The sequence below is a fragment of the Brachyistius frenatus genome, unplaced genomic scaffold, assembly GCF_029030835.1.
Source record: "Brachyistius frenatus isolate BFR_SWC_R1_liver_20210118 unplaced genomic scaffold, ASM2903083v1 Contig_19, whole genome shotgun sequence".
NCBI lineage: Eukaryota > Metazoa > Chordata > Actinopteri > Embiotocidae > Brachyistius > Brachyistius frenatus.
In genome coordinates, this window is record NW_027210618.1 from 430,369 (window position 1) to 457,620 (window position 27,252).

General features: G+C 45.0%; 1 protein-coding gene across 2 annotated transcripts; it reads right to left on the bottom strand.

The window, feature by feature from the left end:
• Positions 1-1,840: 1,840 nt before the first annotated feature.
• On the bottom strand, positions 1,841-25,585 carry LOC138618996 (filamin-C-like). Of its 2 annotated transcripts, XM_069695147.1 has the most exons (47): positions 24,825-25,585; positions 21,359-21,607; positions 19,770-19,867; positions 18,528-18,678; positions 17,960-18,078; positions 17,744-17,821; positions 17,470-17,632; positions 17,106-17,306; positions 16,825-16,941; positions 16,072-16,209; positions 15,754-15,880; positions 15,518-15,654; positions 15,234-15,427; positions 15,022-15,135; positions 14,775-14,918; positions 14,390-14,513; positions 13,951-14,111; positions 13,755-13,845; positions 13,423-13,592; positions 13,215-13,332; positions 12,863-13,125; positions 12,152-12,749; positions 11,661-11,834; positions 10,699-10,861; positions 10,189-10,517; positions 9,972-10,095; positions 9,654-9,810; positions 9,390-9,579; positions 9,259-9,282; positions 8,898-9,139; positions 8,699-8,798; positions 8,453-8,593; positions 8,190-8,318; positions 7,911-8,084; positions 7,627-7,791; positions 7,280-7,483; positions 7,046-7,198; positions 6,830-6,952; positions 6,468-6,716; positions 6,058-6,327; positions 5,821-5,958; positions 5,557-5,672; positions 4,453-4,585; positions 4,194-4,370; positions 3,818-4,036; positions 3,092-3,316; positions 1,841-2,557 (listed from the first exon to the last, which is right to left on the bottom strand). In XM_069695147.1, exons 1-47 carry the CDS (start codon positions 25,198-25,200, stop codon positions 2,370-2,372), a joined length of 8,238 nt encoding a protein of 2,745 aa, XP_069551248.1. In that variant the 5' UTR covers positions 25,201-25,585; the 3' UTR covers positions 1,841-2,369. The 2 variants fall into 2 exon arrangements, with proteins under 2 accessions (XP_069551248.1, XP_069551249.1); XM_069695148.1 differs by lacking the exon at positions 16,825-16,941.
• Positions 25,586-27,252: the final 1,667 nt, after the last annotated feature.

Below are 27,252 nucleotides of genomic sequence, written 5' to 3' on the forward strand. Positions count from 1 at the left end.
CAGACAGAGAGAGAGCGAGGATGGGGATGAGAGAGATATAAGAGAGACAAAAGCATCTCCATGCAGAACAGAATTAATAACTGATCACCCGTTTCACTAAGTCCAACACTGATGATAGCTTTGAAGGTTAAGATATACACTGCATTGGCATGTTCTAGATGAATTTGGGGAAGTGATTGATTCATTTACAATCTGTATTTTTGCAGGTTGTCTCAAATGTACTTTTGCTTGTCTGTTTCTGTGTTTTTGTGTGTGTCTGTATGCCTGTTTGTCTCCCATTCTTCCATCTGGATTCTTTTAATCCCATTCTCTTCCTCTAATCCATCTTCCTCGCTCTCTTCCTCCCACACTCTCCTCCTCTCTCTTTGCCCTCTCCTCCCTCCTCTTGCCCCCCTTCTTCTCTATCTCCCTCTTTGTCTCTGCTTGCTTGGTCGCTGCTGACTGCACGCAGAGGAGCAGTACGTACATTCCACGATTCACTTGGCAACCACTCGAGATAAACATGTTGTGGTGGACAGACGCCTAGGTCCCAGTCCGGAGGAGCAGGATGGGGTGGACAGACTGACGTGGGTGGGCCCTGCCCTGCTCCCAGCGTCACCACAGACAGCAGCGGGCAGCGCCAGCCACTTGGCCAGATGGTCCGGAGTCGAGCTCTCGCCACTGTTCATCAGATGCACCCGCTCGCTCTGTCTTGCCTCAACATGGCCCCCAGCATCATGTCACTGTGGAACCAGAGAAAATTAGCACCTAATTATAGGCTCCTCTCTGTGAAGAATGGTACTGGTGCTGGTGGAGTGTGTCACCGTGTGGAGGCTGGGTGGTTGACTCACTGTGGGACTGAGGCCTGCAGACCACGCAGAGGACTTACAAGACATACACACACAGGTCTGAGAGACGACACAAGTGATTACACACACATATGCACAGGAACACACACAGGCAAAAGGCTGAACCTCCCCACTTTATGGTTGATTTGTGCCTCAGCAGGTCCCCGCAGCCCCCCATGAGGATACCACAACAGAAACCACTTGTGTTCCATCGCTGATCCAACAGGATTAATTACACACACAATGGAACCTGATGCCTCTGGTTTCTGTGCTCTATGGGCTCCACTGTGTTACCAACGGTGTAGTTAATCTTCACTGGGAACAATGGAGATTTTTGTTCTGGTGTATTTGGTGGAGATGTAGATACAGATGTGAGTTTGACTATGCTGCCATCTTGTGATTGCATCTGGATAACTACAGGATGTAAATAAGAGGACTAGAGGAAGATCCTGGACTGTTTTATTGATGTAATACTCAATAAAAATAAAAAAAATTAAATTACAGGTAAATGAAGAGCTATAGTCGTCTCAATATCTGACATTATTATGGGTTCTCTGGGAAGAAAGAAAAACTCGAAATCTAACTACTCACAGGACACAGCCGGGAGCCTCTGTGATCAAGATAATAAATCCTGACAGCTGCTCAGACAGAAAAACCAGCAATGGTCAGAAAAAAGCTGCATGATGAAACTATGAACATATAAAAGATAACAGATGCCTTCTACATCTCTTATCTTTTAAGAACTGTCTGCCAGTGTGACAAGTATAAATATGAATGGCCTCTTTTTAAAATGATAACAGCTCTGTTATCATTTTAAAAAGAGTCCATTCATATTCATAAATATGAAATATTTGAGGTTAACCCTAACCCTGCAAACCCAGGGAATTCGCGGTGTTCTCCTCATTCCAGTAAATGCGTTCATTGAGGAAACATCACCACATCACTTGTGATTATTTCTCCCCGTTTTCAGGGGCGTAATACCAGCACTGAATGAAATAAAATAAATTCAATCATTTTTGTTTGGAAAGTTAGCAATTAAATCTTTATTAGGTCTGCAAAGACTTACGAAAAATAGGTTAATATAACAAAAAAGTCACTTTCTCATTCTTAAACCATACAAAACCATATTGCATCACACTTTAATACTGTTGATCACTTCAGCATCTCTTAACATTTATTTAATGTATTATGGCAGGAAAAATGTTATGGGCCGAGCATAATATTTAACCATCATCACTCAATGACTGGTAAACCACACAGTTGCTTTACTTCCCTCTGAATGTGGATGAATGCTCGTGGGTCTAAAATGCCATTTCTGGAGTTAATTCAAAACTTTGGCACAATAGCTATTCTGCCATCAGTAAAGCTTCAAGCAAATGTCCTTGCAGGTTTTCGTGCTTGTTGAGTATATTGCGATCCATTGGGGAGCAAACAGCGGTGCCGGAGAAGAGGACCGGGGAGTTTGACAAATTCGTGCACATGATGAGAAAAGCGAGCCACGGCAGTGGAGGAAAAGGGACGTGGCGTTTGTGCAGTTTCTTTTTATGGTACAACCATTTTGTAAGGGCTCCCAGGGACGTTATCGTCGCCCCATTTGACGATGACGGTGTAACTGCCCTTGTCCTTGACAGTGTAGGTGACATTATAGAGCTTGTTGCCCATGTGCTTGACATACACCTCCTCGCAGGGAGCATGAGGTCCATGCACGCCAACCATCAGCATGTTTGTTCCTGGAGGGAGTAGCAAGGGGTGGGGGGAGGAGGTTGGAGGAGGGTTGAAGGGAGGGAGGGTTTAATGATTGTGGTGTACAAAACTTGTGGCTGTGCAAGCTACACTAAACAATTTATTTTGACATCAATTAACACTCGATTTTGCAGTTGGCCTCAAGCTCTACATCACCATCTTAGTGTCTTTTAGCAATTTGTGTTGGTTTTATAGCCCAACTTCAATGTTGCAGGCTGCAACTTTTGTTTACACCCAGTCATTAACCTTGTTTACAAGAGAACAGGCAGCTGTTTCCCAAAAAAAATCTCCCTGTATGCAATCAACTTAGCAGTAAACATCACACTTTGCAACCAGCCAGTGAGCATAGAGAAGGTTCTATCAATTACCAGGGGTGGATGCTGTTTACAGGGTAATCCACTGCATCTAAGCAGCCAAAAACCATTCAGTCCTACTTTACTTGAACATATTTAGCGACTATGTGTTTTATTCAAGTTTTACCATATGAGTGTAAAATCTGTGTTTTATCTAAATCATCTCACCTGCTTTGCTGCAGTCAACAGTGAAATTGTTTTTCTGCCCGACCGATGCCTTGGACACCCCTGTTCCACGACAAACTACCTTGCTGGCATCAGATGTCAGTTTGGTTGAGGTGGTGGAGGAAGAGGAGGAGCTGTAGGCACCACCCACTTTGGAGGTTTTGGTAACTGTTTCGACCAGGACAGAGGAGGTCTCATGGAGGCTGTGTCCTCCTGACAGCCTCGTGCCTGCAGGAGAGGGAGATAAAGACCAAAAAAAAGAAGGTTATTTTAAGTCATCACGGCTTAGTCCAGACATTACATAACACACTCAGTGTTGACAAACATATGAGGTGAGTAAAGATTCTGCTGCTCCTGGGGAGTTTCTCTCTACAGAAAAGACCAAGTGGACTATGGTCTGAGCTCAGATAGGCAAATATTTTATACCACTTTCAAATAAAGTGAACTTCTGGAATTCTTGGGATTGCAAGCTTGAGAGTATTTTCATGTCACATTATTTAAAAAAAAAAAAAAACAGGATTTTTTTTTTTTTTTTTTTTTTTCATGTACCAAGTAGTGACAGGATTAAATAACTGCAGGCAGCTTTTATTGAAGATTTACCCAGAGCAGCACAAAAATGGATGACATAACATTTTACCAACTTACACCTTTCTTTCAGAGGAACATTTGTTTCATAATCGAGACACTTGTCATCCACAGATCAGATGGGAGAAAGACTGTCAAACAGACCTGTGATTTTAGCTTTGAAAGGGCTGCCCACTATGTGCTGTTGCCCGCCGTATTTGATGGTGATGAGATAGTTGCCAGGTGCCATGGGTGTGTAGGTGATTTTGTAGCCTTCAAGACACTCGCAACAGTCCATCTTGACCTTGGATGGCCCATCGATGTTGACTGATAGAGTGCCAGGGCCCGCGTTACAGGTATTGACCACAAACTCTGAGTTTACGCCTGGACGAACAAGGACAGAGCAGAAAGAGACACAGATGGTTACGGTACTGCTCACTGCCGCACATTATATTATAAAAAAATAGAAAGATATATAAAGATCATGCAAAGTTATCAGCAAATGTGGTGCATATGTTAAGTGTTGGTAGTGGGGATGTACCTGTAGTTCCTCCCTGCAGTCCAAGGCCGTGTGCCGTCACCATGCCTGGGTCTCCAACCAGACCCGGATCTCCCACCCGCACATTGAAGGGGCTCCCAGGAATGTGGCATCCGTTGAACTTGACATCTATGGCGTGAACTCCGTTCTCACGGGGAATGAAGCGGATTGCACTCTTGTCTGAAAACACAAGAGGAGATGATTTTGACGTGCTCGTAAACGATGCTCCAACTTTGTATCAGAGAGTGAGAGCGGTGCATACCTGTGTCGAGGTCAGAGACATAGCATTCCTCAGAAGAGCCAGAGGGGGTGTGGACTTTGGCGTCAACCACACCTCGCGCCCCGTTTCGCTGCACCATGAAAGATGCTTCTTGGTTTACCTTCAAGTCCTTCTCCTACAAAAGACAGGGAAAACCATGATCAAAATATGTGTGTGTGTGTGTGTGTGTGTGTGTGTGTGTGTGTGTGTGTGTGTGTGTGTGTGTGTGTGTGTGTGTGTGTGTGTGTGTGTGTGTGTGTGTGTGTGTGTGTGTGTGCGCGCCCACACCTTGAGGGACACAATGTGTGTGACTCATCTGGCCTGAGCGAGAATAGATAGAGCAGTTGTGTGTGAGAGGCAGAAAAGGTCAGAGTTGACAGCGAGGCGTTTAGTGGTTTTGCCCCAAAAGCGGACAAGAGGTCCAACCAGACAGAGATAGCGTGACATTTTAAACGTTGCTGCTGCTCTTCACCTGGCTTCCAGTGGGAGAAAAGCGCTCTGGAGTGGCATTTCAGTTAACAAAAAATATATTGTTTTTGCATTGTCGGCAGCTGTAATGCAGACTGTGAAAGCAAATAAAACATCTGTCAGTAATAAGACTAATATCTTGAGCTGTCATTGGTATCTTTATCCTCTTTTCTTTCTTCCTTCCTCTCATGCAGAAACACAATCACACAGACGAGCTGAATGCCTACATAGCACAGCTTGTGTTGCTCCACATTAGCAAGGGACAGTTAATCCAGCCCTTCATCACTGGCCAGCATCACAGTATTATAGTCGTGGATACTGCTCCAGCACTGGCATTCAATTACACGTCAAGGGCAAAGTGCTATTAGACAGAAATATCTACAGCCAATCATTAATTTTGTTAAATGCCATCTGTTATCCAACCTTGATATTTTGCGATTGCATATGTTTTTTGTCCTGATTGCTGCTGATATCGTACAAACAATCAACGTGTGTGTGTGTGTGTGTGTGTGTGTGTGTGTGTGTGTGTGTGTGTGTGTGTGTGTGTGTGTGTGTGTGTGTGTGTGTGTGTGTGTGTGTGTGTGTGTGTGTGCATGCGTGCGTGTGTGCGTGCGTGCGTGCGTGTGTGTGTCTGTTAACCTGAAGGCTTGTGACAGTGAGCCTGCGGGCTTCGTCTGACAGTGTAGCAATTGGAACGATGAAGGGGCTGTCAGGGATGTGCTCATTGTTGAACTTGATTGACACCTCATAGTCACCTGGGGAAAGAGACAGGTTATTTACTTTAACCTTCAGATGAACTGCAGGGAGTCTAGAAGAATTACTGAAAAGCTGAGCAGTTCAGGGAGAAAAAACACTCAAATAAAACATGTAAACGAGGGTGTTTGTCATTGACAAAAGTTCTACCTGGTTCTTTCACGATGTAGGAGACGCCGCAAGAACCATCCTTCCTGTCCTCAAAGGAGATTTCAGCCTTGCTGGGGCCCTCTACAGCAATAGACAGGCCACCAGCACCTGCCTCTCTGGTCCAGATACTAAATTCAGCTTAAAGTTGGTAAAAAAAAAAAAAAAAAGAAGTTAGATTAGAAGAAAGTTCATCTAAAATATCAACATTTAAAATCAGTTTCCAAAGAGTGAACTTACAAGGTGCCCCAGCAACGCCTCTCTCCACGCCAGGACCTCCTGCGCGGACCTTGTGTGCACCTCCCTCTCCCATGGGGCCCACAGTGAACTGGAAGGGGCTGCCAGGGACGTGCTGGCCTCTGTACTTGACGTTGACAGTGTGCGGTCCCATTTCCTGGGGGATGAAGCGCACACTGTAGGTGCTGCTCCCCCCATCCACAATGTCAGCATCCACTGTTTTCCCACTAGGGCTGGTCACCTGAGCTGTCATGGCCTGGGAGCCACTCTCAACTAATGAAGCAGAGCAAACCAGGCAGTTAGATACAGTAAAGATATATCAGATTGTATTGGTCAAAAATGCTACAACTTATATAATTGAGTAGACAGTTGAAACTAAAGTCTGCACGTTCTGGGTGCAGATCCGGACCCACCCTCAGGTCTGGCAGTGATGCCAGCGAAGCTGCTGAGGCTCTCTCTGCCCAGAAAGTCCCCGAACACATCTCTGAACGGGCTTCCTCCTCCTCCCATCTGGGTGCTCTCCTCCACTCGCACCTCCCTTTTGGTCTCTCCGCCGCGGATTTTGCTGATCTCTGTGCGCTCAGTGCGGGTGTAAGTGTGGCTGCTGCGGGTGAATGTCCTGGTTAGCCTTTCCTGAGCGGAAACCATCTGGAACCAGTTTCCTGTAGCAAAGATAAAGTGGTGAGAATACAAATGGAAGCATACGGCTGCTGTATTTATTTCAAGATGGTTGATCGCTGCCCTCTAACCACTTCTGACTGGCTTTTGTTCTCACCTGGGATTTTGAGGTTAAGACCACATGTGCTGCCCACTGAGGCAATAGAAGATGCCTGTCTCTTCCTAGTAATACTCTCCTTGATCCTTCCTTCTCCAGTCACCTTCACTGTGAAAGGACTTCCTGGAGGGAACACACACACACACACAGATTTAATTTATTTTCAGATGTAACATTTTTGGCAATCTGGAAATTCTCCAAGTAAAAAATTCAAACCTGGGATGTGCTTTTCTGCAAACTTGATGTTAACAATGTAACTTCCAGGTTCTGTTGGGCAGTATGTCACCCTGCACGTCCCGTCCTCCACGTCTTCACAGTTGATATCCACTTTGCTTGGACCCTCAATCGACAATGCTAGACCTCCATAACCTAAGCAGAGAAAAAAATGATTGTTTATTTTTTCCATCTCTGCTTGCCATAAAGAGGCTACATACCGTTCACAAAGATTACCTGCATTCCTGGTATCCACAAAGAATTCCGCCATTTCGAAAGTGTGTGCCTCCACCAGGCCCTTGCCGAAAGCCTTTACTCTGCTGGCCTCACCGATCTCTGACTGGCCGACCATGATTTTGAAAGGGCTGTTGGCCACGTGCACGCCATTCTTCCTCACACTCACTTCATGCTCACCAACCTCCTTAGGGGTGAAAGAGATGCCTGTGAACATAAAAAAAATGAGGAAGGGAAAACAATGAAGACAAAGGAAAATGAAATGTAAGTGCATTAGATGAACCCAGCGCTGTCTTATCGATGTTCTACTCTTCTTGTTATTTTGTGTATATGCCAAGTGAGTATCTCACCGAGGTGTCTGTTGGGCAGTCTCTTCAGCAGGCAGGGCTCTTCATTGCCCGATGGAGCTCTGATACTGGCAGCCAGAGAGCTCAGATCAGTCTCTGCAATCTTCAGGGACACATCGGCCGCTGTGCCGACATTCAGCTGGGACGTCCTGGTGATGGAGTCATCCCCTGACATAATAAAGGTTGTTTAGATGTTTGTCAACTCATAAAAGCAGATTTATAGTGTAAATATGTTAAATTAAAGTATTAAAAAGTCTGTCTACGAGATACACAATATATTTCCTCACCAGTGATCTTAGCAGTGAAGGGGCTGCCAGAAATGTGCTTGTTGTCAAACTTGACAATGATGTTGTAGTCTCCAGGAGCTGTGGGCAGGTAAGACACGGCGCAGGTGCCGTCTTTGTTGTCCTTACAGGTGATCTCGGCCTTCGAGGGACCCTCCACTGCTAGTGACAGACCACCTGAGGGGGACAAAAAAAAATGCCCAAATTCATTCCTTTTTAGCTGTCTGGTGTTGACAACAGTTTTGAAATCCAAAACCTCACTGGAAATAAAAGTTATTTTACCTTCTCCTGCATTTTTGGTGACCACCGTGAAAGTGGCAGCCTTGTTGACCATGCCGTAACTCAGACCTGGGCCATAAGCAGTCACCACTCCACTGTTCACAGCATCCACGTAGAACTGCAGAGGGCTTCCTATAGCGCGCGTAATCAAACAGTAATACGACTCAGAGTATAGTTTTGTTACAGTAGCAGACATGTACTGTATTTTGACAATAAAAACAAGAACAAAAGAACCTCCTCCCATCTGAACAGGGTGTGTTGCTGACCTGGAATGTGGTTTCCATCATACTTGATGTCCATTTCATGCAGGCCTCTCTCTGTGGGCTGGTACTTGATTGTGATGGTTCCATCTTTATTGTCAGTGATGTGTGGGCGGGCAGTCTTACCAGAAGGCATCCGCACCTCACCTGAAGTGGTCAAATGGTTAAATGTCAGCGACCTAAAAACAAGATATATTGTATGTGTGTGTATATGTGTGCGGGATTTTGATTCTGCAGGAGTGTTCGTCACACCTGTGATTTCTCCTTGCTGTGGTGTGAAGGGGACTAGGAAGTTAACAGGACGGAAGAGCGGATCCACAGTATTGCGGGGAGCGACTGGCTCATTAGTGGCCTGTCAATACAGGAAGAGGAGAAATTATCGGTTTCATACAACAGCAGCAGAGTACAGCGAGCACACAGCTGTAGCAGCTATTAATACGCCTTTACTCACCATCACGTGGAAGGGGCTCTTAGGGATGTTCTGTCCCCCAAAGCGGATGGTAATTACATATTTCCCAGGTTCAGGGGCTGTGTAGTAAATGTCAAAGGTCCCATCGTGATTCTCCACCACATCCATGTCCAGTTCCATCCCCTGTGGGGTCAGCACCTTACAGGTCACCTTGCCTTTCCCAGCAGCTTTGGCATCCACTGTGATAACTGTATCCTCAGAGGTTTGCAGCTTCTGAAGACTTGCTGTTAAGGACAGAAAGAAAAGAGAGACAGAGGGTAAAAAGTGCTGCATAAAAACACGGACTACTGTAAGATCTGGCAATATAGCACAGACATAATAATAAAAAAAACTGGTAACTCACACATGCCATGTCCTCCAATTGAAACTGCAAATTAAAAGAGCATGATGGTGAATATTACATCAGAAATTACAACAATCAGAGATAATATAATATTCATCAGACCCATTATGGATTCACGGGAGTATTCTTACCTGTGAGGAGACACTTGCTGGCATCTCCTGTAGGCAGAGACTGGATGCGGTAAGGGGAATAAGGAATCTCATCTCCTCCATATTTAATGGTGATAGTGTAGGGGCCTGTAGAGTCAGGTACATAGGACACTGTGTAGGTGCCATCCCTGTTGTCCTGGATGGTTGCATTCTTTGGCTTGCCCTCTGGGTCCTGTGAATGGACAAGTTATTTTAGATAGTGGCTTATGGCTCAGATATTACTGTGTAAATGGTAGTGGAACCCACCAGAATCTGCACAGTGAGCAGTCCCTCTCCAGCATCACGAGCATCAATGGTGAACTCAACAGGCACGCTGGCAGACACACCTTTGGTGTCTAGACCAGGGCCACTAGCCCGAACCTTGCTGGCATCGTGCCCAGGCTGAGACATTACCTTGAATGGGCTGTTGGAGAAAGAGAGAAGTGTAATTAAAAAACTCAGTCTGACAAAAGACAGAGAAAGGAGCAGGAAATGTGCGGAACTACATTCTTTCTTAAATCCAGCCAGACAGAGGAGAGTTTTAATTAAGACATATCTGAACATACTGCCTGGCTCTAAATGTACCTGTGTGGAACTTCCTGATCTGCATATTTGACTGTTACAGTGTAAGGACCATCCTGAGCTGGGGTGTAGTGAACTGTATGGGTGCCATCTCCATTGTTCTTCACGCCAACAGGTTCCACGGTACCTGGAAATAATGACATACAACATACTTACTGCTTACTGTCAGTCAGTGTGTGCAGGGTTTATTGGCTTTCATATTCATACATTGTCTCCTCACCTGTTGGGCCATAAAGTTTGACATCCAGTGGGGCCTGTCCAGCCTTGGTAGAGTCTACTGTGAAAGTCTGAGGGACATGGGCTCTCACTCCTTTGCCCAGACCTGGACCGGAGCACTTCACCTTGCTGGGGTCCACAGGGTCCTTCACAGGCACGCGGAACGGACTGCCAGGGATCGGGTGACCTCCGTAGTTAATGTTTACATCGTAGTCTCCAGGAGTGAAGGGGACATATTCCACACTGCAGCTGCCATCTTTATTGTCCTTGCAAGATATTTTGGCCTCTGAAGCTCCCTCAATGGTCAGACCCAGGCCCCCTGTACCAGCACCCCTGAGAGAGAAGCCAAAATTTTAATCATCTAACTCAGAGATTCCATGCTGTCCTCTCTCTCTTCCCTTGTTTCCTCAACACAGTCCTATCCACTTCAGGCAAAAATGCCAACAAAGAAAAACATTTTGGAGAATATGCAATTTTTTTACAAAAGTCTCCTTTATATATGTTTCGGTAGTACCTTGTCTCCACAGTGAAACAGTTGGGTTTGTTGCTTATTCCTCCCTCCAGGCCTGGTCCATAGGCACGGACCCGGGTTGGATCACATCCCTCCACCACACACACTCTGAAGGGGCTTTTCGGTACAGCCGCATCATCGTAGAGCACTTCAATCAGATGCATTCCTGTATACAAACAAATACATCAGCTGAACATCTGATATCGTACCTCTTTGTCTGTGTGCTCTCAAAGCAAGCAAATATTTTCTGTTATTGCCTCTTGCCTTTAATTATGGGCCAGACAAATTCCCTTTTAGGGAGATAAACATCTGTTTATTTAGAAAAGACACTATCTAGAGGGCAGACGCTCTGGTGAACGTACAAGGCATTACATCTGTTCCCTATTCATTATTCTGTTACAACATTTTTCTGACAGAGCCCTCTCTGTAGGCCTATATGCCAGATTCCCAGTCACACTGCTCTGATATTAGAGCATGTCTGGTGGTGGGGAAGTGCTCTGTGATCTATTTGCTTTGTGTTATAGGTCTCTATTAATATCCCCTGTCATTCCCCTACTATATAGCTGTGTGCAGGCAGCCTTCAGCACACATACCTGCCTGGTTAAGAGCTTCTGTTCCAGAGCACACTATTTATAAAACAGAGCCTGTCTGCATCTCTGCTCTCTGCCCCTCACATCATTGCTCCACTGCATCATTCTGTATTAATACCCCTATCTCACTCGCTCTCCCTTTTCCCACTCTCCTGCTTTATTCCCAAATGGCGGCCAACACAAGCACCTGTTAGTGATTTTTTTTTTTTGTCTGTCTGTATTCACTCTTTCAGACACCCTGTCTATGTAAAACTCTCTCTTTATCTGCATCAGCTGAGGTTTGTAAATGTTACAGTTCCGCATTGTTGTCCAACATTGATATCTTAACTGCATGAATTTACACTATTGAAAGAAATCATTTTTCAGTGCTCCTACCATCTTCGAATGCTGTGTACTCCACTCTGTAGGTGCCGTCTCCCTTGTCAGTAATGTAGGTGTCTGTATTGGTGCCAGAAGGGTTGATGATGTGAACCTTCACATGACTTCCTCCAACCTTGTTGAGGGCTCGGGCATCAATGATGAAATGGGTCGTGACTTCTCTGAGGACCCCTACAAACAAAAGCCCTTCAGGTGATTTGTTGCCAAAGACTTGACATCAAACAGACTCCGTCCCGACACTGAAACTTCTTTTCTGTAACTGATTTATGAGCTGTTCATGAAGTGCTTAGATTAAAACATACAACAGTGGTAATTACCATTTAAATATTTCCAACAATTAATAATATTATTTTTTACAGCGACGTCAAATCCTCACATCTGAGAGCTTACAAGCATTATCAGCTCAATAATTCACACTTTATTCATATTAAAAACCTAATATAAAGTGTGTATTCATTTTGATCTGAGGTGTTTGTGCCTGCTGTTACCTCGGGGCTCCACTCCAGGTCCATAGACATGCACCCCGCTGGTGTCCACAGAGGGCTCGACCTGCAGGACCTTTGGGAACTGGGGAATCATGTGGCCACCGTACTTGATCGTGATGGTGTGCGTGCCATGGAAGGGCGGGATGTAAGTGACAGAAAAGGTTCCCTCTGCACTTTTCTGGATATGCACTTCAGCCTTAACTCCAGTGTCTGACACAATCTCAATGGTGAGCTCGGCGTCGCCTGCTCTGGTGCAGTCCACAGTGAAGGTTGCTGGTTCTCCTGCCTTAGCCCTCTCCAGACCTGGCCCGCTGGCCGTCACCTTGCTGGGGTCTAGGGCCGGGCGAACTGCAGCTTTGAAAGGAGAGCCGGGGATGTGCTGCTCTGCAAACAGGATGTTGATGGCGTACTCTCCAGGCTCAGTGGGCAGGTAGGACACTGAGCATGTGCCATCACCATTGTCTTGGCACTCCATTTTTGCCTCACAGGGACCCTCGACTGTCAGGCCAAGCCCTCCTGCACCAGCTCCCTTTGTGTCAATAGTGAATGGAGCTGGTTTACCCACAATGCCTCCCTTCAAGCCTGGGCCAAAGGCTCGCACCTGTGATGTGATATGGTATTAAAAATTTGTATTCAGAAACATGGAAAATGTTTTTCCTGAGCTCCAAGTATGGACAAAGTGCAGACCTCCATGCAGTTTGCATGAACTTTTACCTTTGAAGGATCAGCAGGCATCACTGCTTCAACCCCAAAGGGGCTTCCCATCACAGGGTTCCCATCATAGCTGACTTCAACCTTGTACTGCCCCTCCTCTGGGGGAATATACTTCACACTATGAGTGCCTTTGGCTTTGTCTGATTCCAGCTTGCATGGGATGGGTCGGCCAGATGGGGAGGTCATCTTCACACCTACATTGCCCTGCCCACCAGCACCCTTTGTGTCGACTGTGAACTCCTGATCCTTTCCAACCTCCACTTCTGCAAGAGAGATTCAAAGGAAATACTTGACCACTGCAGTTAACTATTCACATAGTGTGTACGCAGGAGAACAGATGTTTGTGACTTACTGGTGTCTAATCCCTCCACTTTAACCTTCCCAATATCCATGGCTGGTGCCACTGTGATGTGAAAGGGGCTCTTAGGAACAGGATCTCCTCCATGAGTCACAGAAATTGCCATGTTGCCCTGAAAAAAAAAAATATTTATTGATGTGGTGAGTTTTCATGAATAATTCCGTTCTAATGTTCCTGGTCTTCAAACAGAGGCCGACTTTACCTGTTGAAGAGCCGTGTACTTGACAGTGTAGGAGTAATCGTGGTTATCGATGATTTCAAAGTCACGAACCGCCTCTCCTGGGCCCGATGCTGCAAAATGCACCTCAGGCTTGGCCTTGCCAGCGCCTTTTGTGTAGATGGTGAAGTGGGTTGGAGTGCCCACCTCCACACCTGAAACACACGTGTATTTTGTCAGTGTTAGTCAAATCATCAAATCATTTCTATGACATTAAGCATTAGAGTGGGATCTTGCTACAAATGTAAATGTGAATGTAAACATTTGTGTGTTGGTGATTTTACCAATTATGGCATTTAAATGTCAAAGAGTCTCACCTGTCTTATTGAGTCCTGGACCCTCTGCTCTCACCTTGCCAGCATCATGGGAAGGGTCCACTTTGACTTTGAATGGACTGACTGCAATTTCCTAAGAAAGCCAATTCACAAGTAGTCAAAACAAAACACAAAAACAATCTGTCATTTCACAAGTGATGTAACGCAACCCAACTTCCATTGCAACCTGTATTCTTACCTGGTCAGCAAACAGCACCATAATGGTATATCGGCCTGCGCCGGGGGGAGTGTACTTGACAGTGAAGGTGTCATTGTCATTCTTGATGATGTCAAAGTCAATGTCAGCCTCGGCAGGGCCAACCACCCCTGGGGCACACTTGATTCCAATGCTGATGTCCCCTAATGATGCATGACAATGAGCACAGTTCACAAAGGTTACTCAAAAGTAGACAATCTGAATAAATTGAAATAGCTCTCAGCTTTTACTTAAGTACAATTATACGTGTTGAATAACTTGACCTCACACTGCAAGTCAGCTTCACTGATTTACCTATTCTGTTCGTTCTGTGCTTCATATGTTTTAAAATTCACATGATGTAGCACCAACTTCATTTGAAGTCAACTAAACTCAGGAGTGTTTTTGTAACCACCCACATCATCTCTGCGTGCACACTAACCTTGACCGGCCTCACTGCAGTCCACAGTGAAGTATGTTGGCTCGTTAGCCTTGAGCCCCGTCTTCTCCACTCCAGGCCCATAGACCTTGACTCTGTCTGGATGAGAACCCTCTCCGACCAGCACCTAATGAATTCACAGTGTACTTGAAGCAGAGGCAGTTGGTTGAAGTACTGCTGCTCCAGTCCTCTTACTTTGTCCGTATTTGGTGAAGTATCATTATATAAAATTTTAACTTCGGAATAGCTGTGTGTGTGTGTGTGTGTGTGTGTGTGTGTGAGTGAGTGAGTGAGTGAGTGAGTGAGTGAGTGAGTGAGTGAGTGAGTGAGTGAGTGAGTGAGTGAGTGAGTGAGTGAGTGAGTGAGTGAGTGTGTGCGCGTCTCTTACCCTGAAGGGGCTGCTGGGCACATTGACCTCACCCCAGGTGATGATGATGGTGTGTTTAATGGGCTTGACAGGAGTGTATACACACAGAAATGTGCCGTCTCCCCTGTCAGTGATCTTGATGTTGATGGTGCAGCCTTCAGCGTCCTGAGTGGACACAAAGTCCTGTCAGTTCTGGTCTGTACAGCCACATGCAATATAATGATGCGTTCTTATGAATAAAAAAATGAAGGGTCCACAAACTTCATACCTGTGCGTAGATCTTGAGGTGACCCTTCCCAGCCATGCGGGCATCAATGGTGAATTCAGTTGGTTTGTTCACGATGATACCTGTTGGCTTCAGGCCGGGACCGAAGGCTTTGACCTGCAAACGTTTTATTTTGAATATTGTTAAAACAGAGAACAATTGTAACCTACTTTAAATTTGTATTTATGGTTTGTAATTCATTGACTGGGAATTACCTTCTCAGGGAAAACATCGTTGGCTGCGGGGAGAATGTGGGCCATGAAGGGACTGTCCTTGATGTCTTCATCATCACAGATGACATGGACAGCATAGTCACCGGGCTCAGTGGGCCAATAGCGTACGTCACAGGAGCCATCACCTTTGTCATCACACTCAATTTTAGCCTGTGATGGGCCTTCAATGGAGAAGCCTGAGCAAAGGGAGCATTCGCGTGTTTAGATTTCAAAAACGTGAAAAAATGTCACTTTTCTTTTGTTAGAATTTGTATCACTTTTCTCACCCAAAGTTCCAACTTCAGTGCCGATGGCCTCCACCACAAAGTCAGCAGATTTTCCCACCATGCCAGTCTTGAGACCGGGACCCCAGGCCCTCACCTTCTGAAAACCTGCCTCCTCACCCACCTCCACATCAAAGGGGCTGCAGCACAAAACGATGCAGAGTAATACACAATATTACCGAGTGTGAATATGATTGTGAATTGTTAATGAACAGCTAAAAGCAGCAATAGGACCCTACCTGCGTGGGATGGGCTGGCCTCCCCAGGTGATGCTGACAGTGTATTTACCAGGCTTAAGGGGGTAATATTCACACTCATGCACACCATTTCCTGCATCTCGCACTTTCACTTGCTCCTCTGCTCCAGCTGAGGATGAATAATACTGTCAATATGGATTCTTATCAACTCAGACATAGTTTATGAATTCTGTTGAATTATTTATTGTATGCATATGTGAGTGCAACCTGCAGACCAACAAAGCCAAACAAAGGAAATCATTTCAACACTGTACGAGTAGGAGTGAGGACTGATGCAGGTGAGAGAGCTGTCTGACTCACTTGGGCCTGTGACTGAGACGTTCAGAGCACCACTGCCAGCTCCCTTGGTGAAAACTTTGAAGTCTGCTAACTCCTTTACTCTTACGCCTTTAGGCTGAAGCCCTCTGCCAGTGGCTCTGCAAGCATTTGGGTTCATGGCTGAAAGGAATAACAACAAGTGTGAAAGAGAATAATATTGAGTGAAGCAAAAAGCTGAGAGTGGCCAGCAGTTGACAATGTTAGTGGCAAATTGCAATGCAAGTTGGGTTCCTTAAAGGTAGACAGCAGAACCTGTAAATGAGAATAATGCTTTTTGCTGAATATATCATACAAAGTAGATCATGCTGAATAAGATATTGATCCATTAGAGTGCATCACAGTAGCATCTGACAACATTTCAGTCTCTCCAAAATGTTGAGGGCAGGCTTCAAACTCAATGCGAGCTGATGCAAATTTGGACATGATAAAAACAAACATGTCAACAGCACAAGCAAAGATATTTAACAGAGGAAAACAAAGTGATGCAAGAACAGACCGAAATACAAACTGGGACAATCTGTAAACTATTTGTATAACGCTGCAACTGTCTCTCACTGAACATAACTAAACCATCAAGCTGCAGGACGCAAGAAGATGCAGCAGGCGACCAAGCATGGCATCCAGCCACGGCACCCTAATCTCAGAGAAAGCACAGACGGGCATCTGCAGGGCCCTTGCATTGGGGCGATCTGGCTGAGCAATGGGCACAAACTCCTCCTATCAGACAATACTAACTTGGACGGCCAGGCTTTGGGGGAGGGGCCCCCTTTCCCCCCTTCTCTCCAAGAGGGGTGCGTACTGACTGAGGAGCTATCTGCAGTGGAGCTCCTGTGGGAGGAGCAACGGTTGGAGCTAGAAATGACAGATAGGAAGGGTTACAGTCTGTACAGGGTGGCTGTTCCCAGGGAAAACAAAGTTGACTGTAGATTGTGATGGATAGATCACCCTGACACTAACAGCACGCTAAGAAATCAGATTGGTCTGACAGTAATTTACAACACAGACAGATGGCTCACCCTCTGCGATGTTGACAGTGAAAGGGCTCTTGGGGATCTCCTGGCCTGCAAACAGTACGTGAATGGTGTGAGGCCCCTCCAGCATGGGACGATAGGTACAACGGAAGACGCTGTCGCCCTTGTTCTCCAGGATGAGCTCCACTGTGTCCTTTTTTCCTTGAGGGTCAACGATGAACACACTGACGTCGCCATTACCAGCACCTGAGTGTGCCAGAAAAGTCATTGGTTACCAGAGGATGATGTTGATGTCGTAACTTAGTGATTCTTTTGACTTGGCATGGTTTAAGATGCCGCAAAGCTTTCATTAGATCAACTTTTTGTTGACTGCATGTTGGCAAAGAGGCTCGTGTTTTTTCGTGCTTACCAGCTGTGTAGATATCAAAGTAGGTGGGTTTGTTGGCAATGTTGCCTGTCGGTTCCAGACCTGGTCCCCGGGCTTGAACTTTGCTCGGGTCACCCATAACCTTCGCCACATTCACTGTGTACGGGCTCTTGTCAATGTCCTGACCTGCGAACAACACTTTCACCTAATGTTGAAGAAAAGAGAAAAACAAATTAAAATACAGTGTTTTGGCCATGGTGTGGTGAGCAGTGTATCTACTTAAAGTATACAGCAAATATTGGCAGTTTGAGCTTACCTTGTGGACGCCCTCAACCCTAGGAAGATAGGTGACAGTGTAGGTTCTGTTTTTGTCGTTGTTGGGTTTAACTTTAGCCTGGAGGAGAGGAGGTCAAAGTAAGAGAGTGTTTAATAAAACATAAAAGGCTATACTTTGAGACTTACTGTAGCCGGATTATGTGAGTTAGCTAGCAGGATGTATGACAACATCCATTGACTATCATGTATGACTTGCCTCCTCTTTGTGTCCCTCAGGGTCCTCCACATAGACCAGGACCTCACCACTGCCAGCTTCCAGAGTCTCCACAGTGAACACGGCTGGTTGCAGCACCTTGTTACCATGAGGCTCAATGCCTGTGATGTAGATATAGAGGCGGTGGTTTACTCAGAAAGGTTTGGGATAAAACAATATTCCTAGAAATAGGCAACAACTAGACAAGCCTAGACTACTATTATCCACGGTATTAACAGGGTTGAGTTTACACACAAATGTAAGGAATGGATGTGCAGTGACAGTACAGGAAAAAAAAACACAGGTAGAATATTGATTTCTTCTAGAAAGGTTTGGGGCAAAGCAACACTCACAGAGAAAGGCAACAATGTTATACATCAACAATAAAGTATTAAAAGGTTTCCCTGCAGGAGGATGCTTGTACTGTTCCTAAAACATCTATGATGCACTAGTGCCTAACATCGCTGCTTTTATATTCAGGACTGAGAAGGTGAAAGAAATCCATTATTCATTTCATCATGTTTGTTTGAACTGTTGTGAGCTGTGCAGGCATTCATGTTGGGCAACCTACCTGGCCCATAGGCTTTGGCCTTGTCTGGAAAAAGCTGTTTGGGGCGAAGATCAGCCCCAGGCTTCAGTTTTGCCTTGGGGAACTGAGACAGGTAGGTCATCACTGAGTGCTCATCCACATCTGGGTCCACAATTTCCTCAGGGGCAATCACCTACAGAACAGAAGGCCAAGCAGCATTACAGGGGTTAATCGCACACACTTACTGGGCTTTTCTGTGCGAAAAAAGATAAGTAGTCATTGGTGGATAATCAAAATAAATGGTAAAGTTCAGCTTTTACGCAACAAACAACGACAACCACGACCATGAAAAACAAACACTGTGGCTTAATTGATACTTAAAGCAACACCAATACAGTATAATGGGATTGAACAGGAATTAAACTTAGTTATTCCTTCCACCTCTGATTCCTCTCAACTCAAGAACTTGTTTGCCTGTCAATCACACAGTGGCACAAAGCCATGCTCCACACTGGTTATATTTAACCTCAGGACAGAGGGGTTAAGGATTGTTGTCCTAAATAAGCCAGCCAGGGGGGATTTATCCTGAGCCAGACCTCTCCCACATCTCCTTAACAACACCACACTGGAATCCAGCTCCCCAGTCCTGCAGAGCCATGACATACACCCCCCGGCTATCTCACCAATGCTAAGCCTCATGGAGAATAGCTCACCCTGTGTCTTAGACAAACAAGAAAACAACCTGCATGGTGAAATATCGCACTCTCATTGTGTTCACATTGTTATTCTGATGAGCGCAGGCATATTTACACCTCTGTTTCAGCGGCTGGCTCGGAAGGTGTTAAGAAATGTCACACCTCCAAAAATTCCCAAATTCTACCAAATAAAAATCCTTCGCACTCACATACTTCGAGCTAAAATAAAGTAAGTGAAAGTATTAGAAAGTGAGCTGGGTAATAAATATTTCATGGCGCCCTCCAGCATGATCTCCCTGGAAAAACACTGGGCTCCATATAGCACTGCTTTTTCAGCTCAGCATTGCCTCACAGGTGTGTGTGCTGAGCTGAGGTGGGTTTGCATTTACAGACTTGCTTTAAAGTTCATGGAGTTGATTTGTGCTTACTGAATGTCCATCCTATCAGTGCAACGAAGTTGCCAATCAGAAAACTAAGGACAGTCTGCTTTTTTTTTTCTTGTTGCATTCTCTTATGAGATCAGCTCCACCCAGGTGAACCCCATCAAACTAAAAAGCACTCTGCAACTAAAGTCTATCATCCATCTTACCTGAGGCACACCCAACCAGTCGTCAGCTTGTTGCATGGCTTCTCTGGCATTCTGCACGGGCTTGTTTGGGTCCCACTCGGCCCAATCAGGACACAAACCTAAAAGAATGCAAAAAGGCAATTAGACAGTTCTGTGCGGACCAATGCAGGCAGTGTCGAGCTGCAGGGGCTATAATAAGACCACTTGGGCTGTCAGTACTATCTTTCCAACACCTCCAACTACAACATTGCATGACCTTACCCACACTGCCGTGCGCCTGTGGGCTCAGTATCCGTAACAATGAACGTCTCTCTCAACTGTTCAAAAGAAACAGCTTCGACAGTCGCCATGACACTCTCAGTGTGGCTGAGACTAGCCTGCTCTGTGCTGCTAATACCTAAATTGGATTAGTGTTGGCAATGGAGTGGCCATTCACTCATATGGCCCATGCAGGCACGCCACAGAATACTATTATCCAATTAATATAGACACAGGATCACTGTATTAACAGTGCTGAGTTTACATGCCAGGAAGGACTGTGCAGTAACAGCACAGAATAAAGTTTTGTACAGCTGTCATTTGGGAGGTACCGGGGAGGGCCTGTTACTAGGGGGGCTTTTTAAAGTGATGTGAGCTCTGGGGTAAAACCACTGTCATGTAATTCAACATCACCGCAACACCAAAGGAGACAGATTACAGTTGCACAAGAAAATATCCTGACAGAAACTGCAGCTATCTGCTTGTCAAATTGGTTTCCTGCTGGTCTGACTGGTGGACCTGCTTGTGCATTTGTATCTGAATTAAAAGCAGAGCCTTTGTATTTCTGTGTCAGAACAGGGTTAGTTTCATCAGTTACCCTGCTGTTCAGCAGTAGCTGATAAAACAACAGAACCTTGTATGGTCAGTGTTGCAGCACAGTGTTTGAAAGATGCGTCTCCTCAGATCAATGGCTCATGTAAACACAGTTAAACATGGTGTCCCACACTCCTAATTCTACTGCTCCACCTTTCACTCTGTGAGACACAGTTAGGAAGAGGACTCTAATGTACAGCGCTGGAACCACAAGCCTAAACTCTGATTGTGGCCTCGTGGTCGTTGAATCTGTGGCTTAGGCACCTCCTGGTGACAGATTACTCTGCATTTTGATGCAGGGCCAAGCATCCCCCCCTGACAGAGGAGGAGGAATGGTGCCCAAATTTGGGGTTGTTGTGTAGCAGCAAGGCTATAAACACTAAAGCTAGGCTTGGGCCTCAGGGCCTGAAACAGTGAGTGAAAGCTTCAGTCATTGTGGGACAGCTGGCAGGGGCGTCCTCCGGCCATCAGCAAGCCATCCACAACCTACTGACACTACCTGCTCTCCAGAGACAGATTACACCGGCTGACATCTGAATCTGGATCTGGTTGTGTGTGCGTGTAGGTGCTCAAGAAAGTGTGAGAGATGTAAAGCTCTCATTTCTAGACGAGGAGCAAAGGAGACAAATTCTCCCTGAGAAAGTGATACCATTTCAAACACTCTGACACATGCCTGACCCCAACTTCCATAGCAACCGAGGAAAACCGCCATATACAACAGGCCTATCAACAGGCTCATGCCACGACGATCTTCTTACCAGGGGCACAGTTGTCCACCAGAGCTCCCAGGGCTTTGCCATCCCGCCAGTCACGGTTGAAGTTGTGGATGGGCAGCTGGGGCACCTTGTTCTGTATCCAGCCCAACAAGCGTTGTTTGGGGGTCAGCTTTTTCGTCTCCTCATCATCCTCGTCATCCCACATGGGCATGGAGATGGAGTAGTGGAGGATGAGAGTCCAGATAAGACCCAGGATCAGCTTTAGATTGCCATCCACAATGGCTTTGCTATCTGTAGTCAGATAAAAGAGACAACATGGTTTATGGGGATTTCAAACTTACAAAAATTCACATGATGCAACACGTCCTACAGTATTTCTTTGTGTATCAGTTAACTGTATTCATCATCTGTATTGTCATGGTTAACTGTTTATGGGCCATTCTGATAAGATTTGTGCAGCCCACTGTTAGACTGGATTTATTTCTGTATATTGTTGTCACTGATAACTAAGACGACATAAGTTAGTGTATCAAACTAATATTCTTTGCCTTCTGCAGAGTTGACCAGCCTCTTCTGGGTAGAAATATAAACAATACTGATTGACTGCTGAGGAGACAAGAATCTAATGCTCCTCACTGCTTCCCATGAGTGCCTCTCTTTCAGGCAGCTGTCTGGCTGAGGACCCCTGACGATCTGTCATCCAGTCACAATGGTACTCTGAAGACAGTGACAGCTGAGGATATGTGGAAATGGATCCCTCTCTGCGTAAATACCACTTGGATTTCAATTACATCCTAAACTTGTAGCGGCAGAGTGCGATAAATCAAATAGGTGGAGATTAGACTCACTGACAGTGAGCGTGCAGCTCATTTCCTGAAGTTCTCAGAGGAAAAGTTTGCCAAATAAGCCATTTAAAATCCACTTTAATTTAGAAATTCGGCCATTTAAGCCAAATAACCTCTGAGGAGTGGTAGATGGTAATGTCTCATTGACTAATCTCATGTGATACACTGCAGTTAATTCAGTAAGACCTTAATAGCGGAGGGCCTTTGATGCCAGTTGTTTATCACAAGCCCGTTTTATTATGGCTGTTTAACTTTTCATAGATCAGTGCACCCTATCAGAAGGTAATGTTTGATGTGTCAGCGTTTAACTGGCAGACGCAGGTGGCACAGTGTGGTTCTGATCCCGCTGTGTCTGGCTTTAAGGGCAACTGTGTGGTCAAAGACAGGTCCATCAAATGGTATCTAGTTACACGCATGTGCAGCTAAGCCCATGGTGATTATTTTAATGTCTCTGGGACACTGTAATGAGGCTGAGACATAATCTTAAGAGGGCTGCATTGACCCACTAGAGTTGCATGCAAGTGAGAGAGTGTCAGGAAGTAAAACACCAGAAGTTTTATAATCACGCCCCGTTTCTTTCAAAGCCATCTGATCTAGTGTGTGTCTGTACAGCTGCGACAACTACGGCAGACAAAAACCCAAATATTAAATCCTCGACACGTTACTCAGGACGGACCCTCAATAGACTTTGAGGACTGTGACCTATGCCCTCCTGTGATCACCAGGACCCCTGACATTTGAGATTGCCATTGAGAGTTCCCCCCGCTGTTATCACACATTTAAAAAAAGCACCCTCGTTGCTGGTCCACGAGGACACACTGTGGCCTTCACAGTCCAACGACCAAAGCCTCAGCCATTGCAGGAATTTCACTCAAGTGTGTGGCAGGGTCATTAGACACCAAAACTACTCTGTCAAAGTTTAATAACTTTTGTCCTGTATGATTTGTGGGGTTGCCTACAAAAGGCCCTCTTCATCTTACGATATCTCTATTCTTCATGTGAGGCCACTAGTTTCTCCTGAGTGTTTTTAAGAAGTGGCATGCTGTTCACTGTGGTGGAGCAAAGTCCTGCTATTGTGACCCTGTGGATGTGACAAAAATTCCACAAATCCATAACAATTCACTGTAACTTCAGCTATCTGTCCCACAGTCTGATCCCCAAATCCCACCGGAGTTAATCCCCCCTCACAGGAACTGCTGATGGCTCTGGACAGCAATTGGCTGTCAGCGAAGAGACCCACTGAGTCGTTCTGACCCCGACCTGACAAAGGGAAGTGTGTGTGTTTGTGTATTTACACGTGTGACTGCTGTCCACATGTATGAATTGTCACTCTCATTAGCACAGTCCTCGTGAATTTCCAGCCCATAGTTTACCGCATTGCTGCAGCGGGAGTAAGCAAAAGCAATACTGTGGAGAAAATAGGTCTTGGCCCTGACACAAGTAAATGACCTCAGTGGCACCTCTGCAGCAACTTTCCATTAAGCTATTGACCCCAACTCAAAACAGCTTTCCAGAGGCCTGTGAAAGCCATGTGTCACTGCTTGCTGACACCTGGGTTGATAAAATACCAAAAGAGCAGCTACACAATGTGTTTGCGAAGATATGACAATCTAGCAGTGCTTTAAGTGGGCAGGTACTCACCAGAACAAAGTCATTGTACTTTTTTTGTACAATGACTTTTTCTTGTGCACCAGCACTTCTGACAAGCTGCCAGTATTCTCTTCTGCTCTCTCCATATCAAGTTGTCTGGGTGATTCATAACAGCTTTAAATAAACTGCATTACCCAGGGGGCACTGCGTGACGCTCAGCTGTTCCCGTTCTTGCCTTCCTGCTTTTCTCTGTGGCTAAGTCTAAAAGTAATATTGCAATAATGTTGGTCTGGCTCCAAAAGGACAGAAAGAGAACAGAGTCAGACGATGACACAGCAGAGCTTTGAAAGTCAAATACTACCCAACCTGTGCTAACGGCAGGCCGCTAGCAGAACAGAGCCTGTTGATGTAGCATTAGCATTATGAAAAACCCCTGTGGCTACAATTCGGTTTAACCCCAGAGGACACTGTGAGTATGTGAATATCTTATTTATTATGAAGTACAGGTCTGTTTACAAGTAATTTATTTTTATTTTGGTTCTTCTGCACTATACTCCATGAAAAAAAATGGCCTAAGTCTCTATGCTACAATTTCCTGTATCTGTTTCAAATTAAAAGACCTCCCTTCAAATTAAAAGACATTTTCCATTTTAGAGGGTTCACCCAAATATCAGGTTTTGACCTAGTCTTCTTACTGTAATATTTACATTAATCTTATGATGATTAAAATGTCCCCTTTGATTAAATTGTATTGTGTACATCAGCAACATCTATTGGTATCTTTAATCCATGGAAATTGAGAATATGATAGTGAATGAATAAGGGGAATAGGACTACAGCCACTTATTTTTCACTTCAACCCCTGCAGTCTAACAAATATCCTATGGTATCAAATGTTTTTGTAGTCATGAATCAACATTTAAATATCAAAGCACTGCATTTTATGAGGGGCACACATTGACAGCTTTCATAGATTTGTCATTGACATTCCTTGTCCCTGTATAGACTAATAATAGCCTGGTAACTTTTCCAAACGAAGTTCCCATTAAATAAGCCATTAAAGCCCAACTTACCTATTGAGACCAGTTTGATATGTTCTCGCTCCAGGAACTCTAGAGCCACAGAAACATTTTCCAGTTTCATCTGACGGAAGTTGGGCCTGGTGTGGTGCTTTCTGTACATTTTCTTCTGGCTCAAAACTTCCAAGAGTGAAATGAGCTTCAGCCCATCACTAAAATCCTTCTGCAGATCGGTGATGGTCTTGTTGACGCACTTGAGGTGCTCGTTGGACCACCTGGTGAAGGTGTTCTGCTGGATCTTCTTCCATGGCGCATCCTCGGCCAGGTCCTTCTCCGTGGCAGGCATCTCTTCGTCTTCCTCTTCCCCGAAGTCAGTGGCCTGGTAGTACTGTGGAGGCAGCTGGTCGTCGCCGTAGTTATTGCTCATCATGATGGTTTTTTCCGTGTCCACTTTTATACCTCGGTGACACTTGAGTGTTGAACTGTGCGCTCGGCGGCGCAGAAAACTTTAGCAGGTCGATGGCAAAGCGCGCTCGCGGAGAAAAGTTCAAACTTGGATGAGTTCAAAAAGCAGCCTAGAGATTTTTCGGACGTACTTGCGAAGAAACCACTTGTGTCAGGGCAGTGATGGATTAAATTATCCGATCTACAATGTGCAAGGCAGCTGGTCGTCCGCTTTTTTTTAATTGGCACCCTCCTGACAAGCCGGTCCTTTCTAATATGGCCCCGAGAAGAATGTAGAAATGTGGAGCTTCGTGGCAGGTGAGCTGGAGCAGCAGTGTTCAAGGCGACTCTGAGCGTTTTAATTTGAATGAGAAGTGAGGAAAGAGATGGTTTATAAAGGACCCCCAGGCCACGTCACTCAGTGTCTGCGATCATAGTCTATTTGCTCATCCACACGGATAACGGGAGCCGGGGTCGGCTTACGGTGAGGACGGGGCAGTGATTGGTCGGACCCCGGGCAGCGCAACAGTTGTGGCATGCTCCTTATTTTTAGGCGCTCCTATTTAGGCGGCGGGGGGTTGGGACTTACCGATTGTTGTGAATGTGTGTCAGGGTCCAAGCAGCTGAATAACAGAACTAAGAAAAGACAGTGAAATGTGTGGTGAGTCCCACCGTTTCAATAAGCTGTCATCTTACAGGCTATAGCCTACTTGTGAAAATAAAGGATTTTATAGGTCAAAATAAAACCTCATTACGGCCTTAGAAAGACACTGTAAAGGATGAGGTCACCGTGGTAAAGATGAAGCCACTTCATGGCGTGTGTTTGACAGTTATGTGCCACCACAGAGTGAAATGCATTTCTATGTAGATAAGCAAAGCTTAGTATAAGCTTAAGGAGGGCTATGAGATGATGTGTTGTATTAAGAAAACCACTCTATTTGGATTTTGATATACAATAAATCACATTTCTGCACCATCAAGCATAACCAAAGTAAAATATGTTCATTGTGTCACCTACAAGAACTCAGTTTCCCTTTCTGCAAAAAAAAAAAAAAAAAAAAAAAATCAAATTTCAAAGACCAGCGCACACATTTAAAATGGCCTGTCTTTAAAATGTCTTTCCAAGCTTCATAGTAAGTGTGTGTCATCTTCAACTCTGATCAGTGACAAAACAATTTATTGCTGATGAGGCTGTGTAATACACCAGGACAGAATATAGGTTCATAGAAAAGTGGATGTGAAAATGAGTCATTTAGAATAAACACTGTGTTCCCTGCAGGTTCAAGAATTTGCATGGTTTTGTGACTCAGCACTTAGTGACATGAGTGACATCAGAAGCCAACAGCAGCCTTGATCAAATCGTGGGAGGTCAAAATAACTGTGACACATGCATAAGGCATTCTCAGGATATCCGGTGTGGACACAGCAGGGGTCCCTAAATTGACCTCCCACTATGTAATAATATACCTGAAAGATGTTTTGTGTGTTTTTTTTTTTAGATTGTAACCTCAGTTACACAATAATGTTTTGTGTTGAAAATTAGTAGATTCATTTATTGTAAAACAATAAAGTAAGATTTGACTCAGGGAAAACCAAACAGGTTTTTAGTTTTAACACAGTGGTTTTAAATATGTTGATATTATTTGTCTTATTTCTGTTTCTGACTCACGCAATTGACAGAAAGCATTCATGTGAGCAACCAAAAAAAAAAAAGCACAGCTGGATCTGTTGACCTGGACTGTGTTGAATTGACATTACATCTCCAGAGATTCCCCATGGCTGTTCTCACAGTCAGCTTCCCACCTTTTTTTTTCTTTTTTTTTAATTAGTTTTTTTCCCTGTTCGTCTGTCAGTTGAATATATTAAATATTTAAGAAAGGATTTGGGGGGAATTGGCTGGACAGATAGGCCCGAGGCCAAAGGGTAGTTGATTAAATTTGTGTGGTGATCTGGATCTGACATTTCGACTGTTAAGACACTTTTTTATTTCCTCAGCCATAACTCTGAGAGTTAGACATGACCCAAGTCAGAATCTGAA